This window comes from Pagrus major, chromosome 6 (genome assembly GCF_040436345.1).
Source record: "Pagrus major chromosome 6, Pma_NU_1.0".
Lineage (NCBI taxonomy): Eukaryota > Metazoa > Chordata > Actinopteri > Spariformes > Sparidae > Pagrus > Pagrus major.
Genome location: NC_133220.1, coordinates 3802598 through 3808178, shown reverse-complemented (window position 1 = coordinate 3808178; position 5581 = coordinate 3802598). Strand labels below are relative to the sequence as shown.

Below are 5581 nucleotides of genomic sequence, written 5' to 3'. Positions count from 1 at the left end.
CGTTATTAATCATAATGATACATTTTGTCCCCTCTTCTCAAAGTCAGTGGGCTTTTGGTTAAATACCTGAAACATCGTCTGTGGTTAACACATGAGCTCAAGAGATTTGTATGTTTTGTTCCACAACATAAAATACATCAGTAAATAACTCATTTGGATTAAAAACCCACTTATGTGTATTAAAAAGGAGTGAACACTAAACAGAGGTTTTCTGGGACATAAAACCAAATGTAAAAAACTTGATTGCAGTTTTCTCACTCATATATTTTCAATATTTAGCTCATTTTCTTCACATTTAGCTCATTTTCCTCAAATCTGAGGCATAATTGTTGGATTTGTTAGTTAAATGTTGCATCTTAATGGGTCACCTGTAATATTTAGATTTAACATTTACAATTAATATTTAGATTTAACACTTTTAATTTTTTAACAATTTGTCTCAGATGTGAAGAAAATTAGCTAAATATAGAAAATATCAGTTTGAAAACTGCAGCAATTTTTTACAGCTGAACTGGGGGAGATAATGACTCCATAAATTTGCTGACAAATCCTGAAAACAGACGCTTCTTACATGTGCAGAACTTGCCTGAGAAATCTCCTGTTTTAAAGTTTCCTTCAGTATCAAAGTAATCCACTGATAGTTGTCTGTTCATCAACAGGTTCACTGCAAACAGGAACTACTAACAGCTAATTCGGCAAAGTTTTAATGGAGTTTTATTTCTGTTGCTTTTCCGTTTTAAAACAAGTCTCCAGCTACTTCAGTTGTTGAGGAGAGTTTTACTGTGAAGCTCCAGAAATGTTTTATGGACTATGAAACTTCACCTGACTTTACATCAGCATGAGGGAGGAGATGATGACTGAGTTTCTGTTTTGTTTAAGTGAACTGGTCCTTTAACTGTATTTCCAACAAATTCACACATAATTTGCTGGTATGCATGAGTCATAGTGTAAATATATGGTGATGACACTTTTACTGTTTTATTGTGAAGGTTTGTACCGGACGTGTTGCAGCTCTCACTGCCTGCAGGCTGAGAAACAGAAACAGGTTGTGATGAACCAGTCAGGGTGTTGAGGAGTGTGTGAAGCTCCGTCATATAGAGACACCATCAGTGTGGTGAAGTCCTCAGAGGACATCACAACTATGGAGCTTCTTCCTCTCGTGTGTCTCTGTCTGCTGAGCTGCTCTGGAGAAACGTCTGCTGCTGGAGACGGTAAGAAAACTGATCATCACTCACTGACAGTCTTTAATTCTCACTTTGTTTCATCTGAGCAGCGGAACAATGCGGAAACATGCTGGATGTTCATCAGCTGCTTCCTGCTTTAGTGCGTACAAGACACCTGCTCAGCGCTGTGACGTCACACACGCACCCTGATCATCAGCACACATCGACAGTATTGATCGGATTGATGCTCTATAATGATGTGGCGTCTTCACTATTGGTGGTTTCTGTTGAGGTGATGTTGCGTCGTCACTAATGTGTGTGTGTGTGTGTGTGTGAATTCTGACTTTCTGTCTGAACTCGAGTCGATTATAAAAATAATTGATGATTAATATAATAGTTATAGAAGTAATCGATGAAGCGTAGCAGCTCGAGTTTCTTCAGTTAGTGTGTGGTCGGGCGGATGTGGTGGGTGGAGCAGTGTGCGTGCGTGCGTGCGTGCGTGTATTTTGTGTACGTGTAGTGTGTATGTGTGTGTATGTGTGTGTGTGTGTGTGTGTGTGTGTGTGTGTGTGTGTGCGTCATGTGAAGCTTTAATCTGATGTCCTTAGAAAGTACAGTGAACATATTTGAATTACAAAGTTAAAAACAACCTGTGTGTTGCAGCTGAGGAACAGGATAGTTTGGTGGTTAGTTGTGTCTTTGAATCCAGTCCAATAAATCAAGATGAATGAATAAAACTACAACTTCTCCTGGTGTTTTAAAGCTGAAGAGTTTCCAGCTCAATACATTTTGTAAAATTCAAACACAAGGCTCAATAACAAAAACCTAATAAACTATTTTTATTATTTGGTTGTAGTCCTCCTCTCTCTGACACTCACACTCATTTTTTTGACGATGTAGTAACACCTGTTTGTGTGGTTTTACTTAATCTTGGTGAGGAGACATCGTCTGATAAATGATAAGAGAAGTCAGACGAACAGGTTCTTAAAATGTTTCCTGGTTTTTGTTTCCTTCATGATTACTGATTAATGTGTGTGTGTGTGTGTGTGTGTGTGTGTGTGTGTGTGTGTGTGTGTGTGTGTGTGTGTGTGTGTTGGGAAGCTTTAATCTGATGTCCTTTAGAAAGTACAGTGAACATATTTGAATTACAAAGTTAAAAACAACCTGTGTGTTGCAGCTGAGGAACAGGATAGTTTGGTGGTTAGTTGTGTCTTTGAATCCAGTCCAATAAATCAAGATCTGACATGAATAAAACTACAACTTCTCCTGGTGTTATGAAGCTGAAGAGTTTCCAGCTGAATACATTTTGTAAAATTCAAACACAAGGCCCAATAACAAAAACCTAATAAACTATACTGTACAGCTTAAAGCTCTGGTCTACGATCGGAGAAATATTTGAAAAAGTATCCCCCCCACACACACCCCCTCCAGCAACAAGCTGGCCGGCAGAAACCAAATATAGCGCCAGCTATAGTAATGATGTCGGATTCATAGGGAAAATTACAACAATGCACGTTGAAACTAACATAAATCTTGTAAGTCATTACAATGTCCACAGCTAAGCTCCACAGCCAAGCTAGCGTAATGTCATTAGCATCATTAGCACCATGACCGCAACACAAACGTGCCCGTAAACCGTAATCTCTTGTTTATGACAGATAAGACACACAAATACACACATCGTAACACTTATATGATAATCCATCATATTGATTTAGCAAAGGCTTTGTTGAAAACAAATGGACAAGACCAGGAGGAGGGTCAGCAAAACAGCTGAGTAGTGACCGGGCGAGAGGTTGTTATGGAGAAATAAATCCAGACAGGATGATTGAAACCCCAACGTGAAGCGGAGGGTTTCATTTACTTTTCACTTGCTGCTTCATTTAGCTGCTTCATTTAGCTGCCACGAGCAAATAAATAGGCTGATTTGGTGTAAACATGGTAGCAATTTTAGCTTACAATACTAACATAGAGGCTAACGTCTCCGTCGAACAAGCAAACAAGTGTTGACAATACTGCAGAGACAGAAATTGTTTTGACAGCGTCTAATGACACAGAAACAAACTAACGGCAGCTTTCACAGTCATGAGCATCAGCATGAAAGTTATCTGTGTCACAACATCCACAATAAAGACGAAAGATTACCCGTTCAACAGAAACTCCGCTGTATCAGCATCGCTTTTCAGGTCCAGATCTTCACAGAGCTTTCGCCACCGTTCAGACGATGACCCGATGTTTACTCGGGTTTGAGCCTTCTTTATGTCACATCTCCGCTTTGTCTCTGCCTTTTCAGTGACAGACTTGCGTTTTCTTTCAGCCTTTGCCGGTGGAGCAAGCAGAGGCCGCTTGCTACTGTCGCTCTGCTTTCCCTCATAGTTTCAAATGCGGAAGTGGGTCGGGACGAGTCGTGAGCAGGAGCAGGAGAGTGAGCGAGGGGATTGGATGGGAAAATTGACAAATAGGAGCCATTGTTATTTGGACCAGATGGCTCCTATTGGTCAATTTCTTTTCAGTTTTGCAGGCGCTAGAGAAAATGGATTTATTTGGTTCCTTTTACTCTTCACATTGTTTAGGTCGCACTATTGGGCCATAACCACCATCTAAATAATGTTAATAATAATGATCAATCTATCAAATCGTAGACCAGAGCTTTAAATATACTTAAAATATGTCAGTACAAGCACGACACAACCAAAACTATTATGTTAGAGGAAACAGGTGTGTGAGTTATTGTTGTGGTGTGTAAAGTTGTTATCTGACTTTGTTTCCTGATGACTCTGCATGTTAACATACTGAGTAACACATGTTTTTATCTTCCAGGTGTCAAAGTGGTCGTGAAAGAAGATGATGATGCTGTTTTACCCTGTTCGCTCAGCACCAAGGAGGACATCACAGGAAAGCTGTTTGACTGGAAGAAAGATGGTCAGAAGGAGGTGTTCATGTATGATTCAGGCATTCATTACAATAACGGCCTCTCAGGTCAAGATGAGCAGTTCAAAGGTCGAGTCTCACATTTTCAAGATCAACTGAAGAACGGCGACGCCTCCATAAAGATCACAAAAACAAAGATGGCCGACAGCGGGAACTACAGCTGCATTTTTCCACGTCCTGAGCCGAGACAAACATTCAACATTGAGCTTGTTGTTGGTGAGTGCTTTCATTAAACAGTTAAAGATGTCCGCTCATTTACTGCTGCGACTGGTTCAAGAGTCCCAAATGGACTTTTGTTGTGGTCAGAATACACATCTGGCAGGGCCTCGAGCCCACAGAGCTGCAGCCACATCTGGAGAGATGACCTCTGTATCAAACATGCAGATATCAGAGTCACGCTGCAGATTAAGTCTCTGTGCAATGAAATTTCAGCCGTCTATAGTAGATGAAATATGACTTTTACACAGTATTACCTGTCTGTTTCAAAACAATCTAACATGTGTTTGTTTTGCCTTTCAGGTCAAGTCTTAACCTCTTGGGGTTCATTTTGATTTTGTGCATCTCTGCCTCTTAATATTTACTCATTTTAAACTGTATAATACAAAGACCACGAGGAGCTGATACATGTCCACTACATCACTGTAAAGCAAACACTCTGAGGTTTATCAGCTGTGCTGATCTTATTTAAAGCTCAGAGAGAGTTGAACTGGTAAATGATTAAACAGAGAAAAAGTTAAAGTTTTTTTTTGTTTGTTTGTTTCATTTCATTTTTTAAATTAAATTAATAAGATATAATCTGGGCCATCAGGCTGAAATTCACAGGATCTCTCCCTCAACTTGTCTAAAATGTCTGAACCAAATTTTAGGCTGACAGACAGAAGAGGCTCTGAGATATTTTAGAAAGTGCAGTACAGATTATCTCCAGCAGATGTCCACAGAGCTCTCTAAAACTTCTCCAAAGTTACCAAATGATGATAATAAATCCCTTTAAGATGCTGGAAAATGTCCCTCAGCGTTAAAGTTGACGATAAAAAGATGTTGTGAGTGTTTAAATAAAGATTTACATATTTATTATCATTGAATCGTGTCTCCTTAAGCAGATCAATAAAGTTTCTCTGTTATGTGGGTGTCCCGCGACCACAGGAAGTCCGACAACAGTCACTTCCATATATGGTCACACAGGTAATTTAATTGGCTGCTGACTCAGAGTGTTTTCACGGTGCTGACTTCCCATTGGATGAGAGCAGCTGTCAATAACACACATGTGGCGCTGAGGTAAAGATGCTGTCCTGTGATTGGCTGATGCAGTTAAAAGCCCGTTAGGTTCGTCCCTTTAGGTCGTAGAAAGATGCTGATTGGTTGGTTTTGTTCCGGGGCGTTTACTGATTTCAGAGATACTGAACATCATTGGTCAAATCTGTTGTCGATACTTTAAATTGATTAAAATGAAGTTGTTCGGAAAGTTTGACGAGCGGCGCTAAAAATAA

At 39.8% G+C, this 5581-nt stretch overlaps 1 protein-coding gene across 1 annotated transcript; it reads left to right on the top strand.

Moving 5' to 3' along the window:
• The first annotated feature begins 1019 nt into the window (after positions 1-1019).
• LOC140997866 (V-set domain-containing T-cell activation inhibitor 1-like) lies at positions 1020-5176 on the top strand. Its single transcript, XM_073467929.1, has 3 exons — positions 1020-1211; positions 3984-4310; positions 4614-5176. Exons 1-3 carry the CDS (start codon positions 1142-1144, stop codon positions 4643-4645), a joined length of 429 nt encoding a protein of 142 aa, XP_073324030.1. The 5' UTR covers positions 1020-1141; the 3' UTR covers positions 4646-5176.
• The last annotated feature ends 405 nt before the right edge of the window (positions 5177-5581 follow it).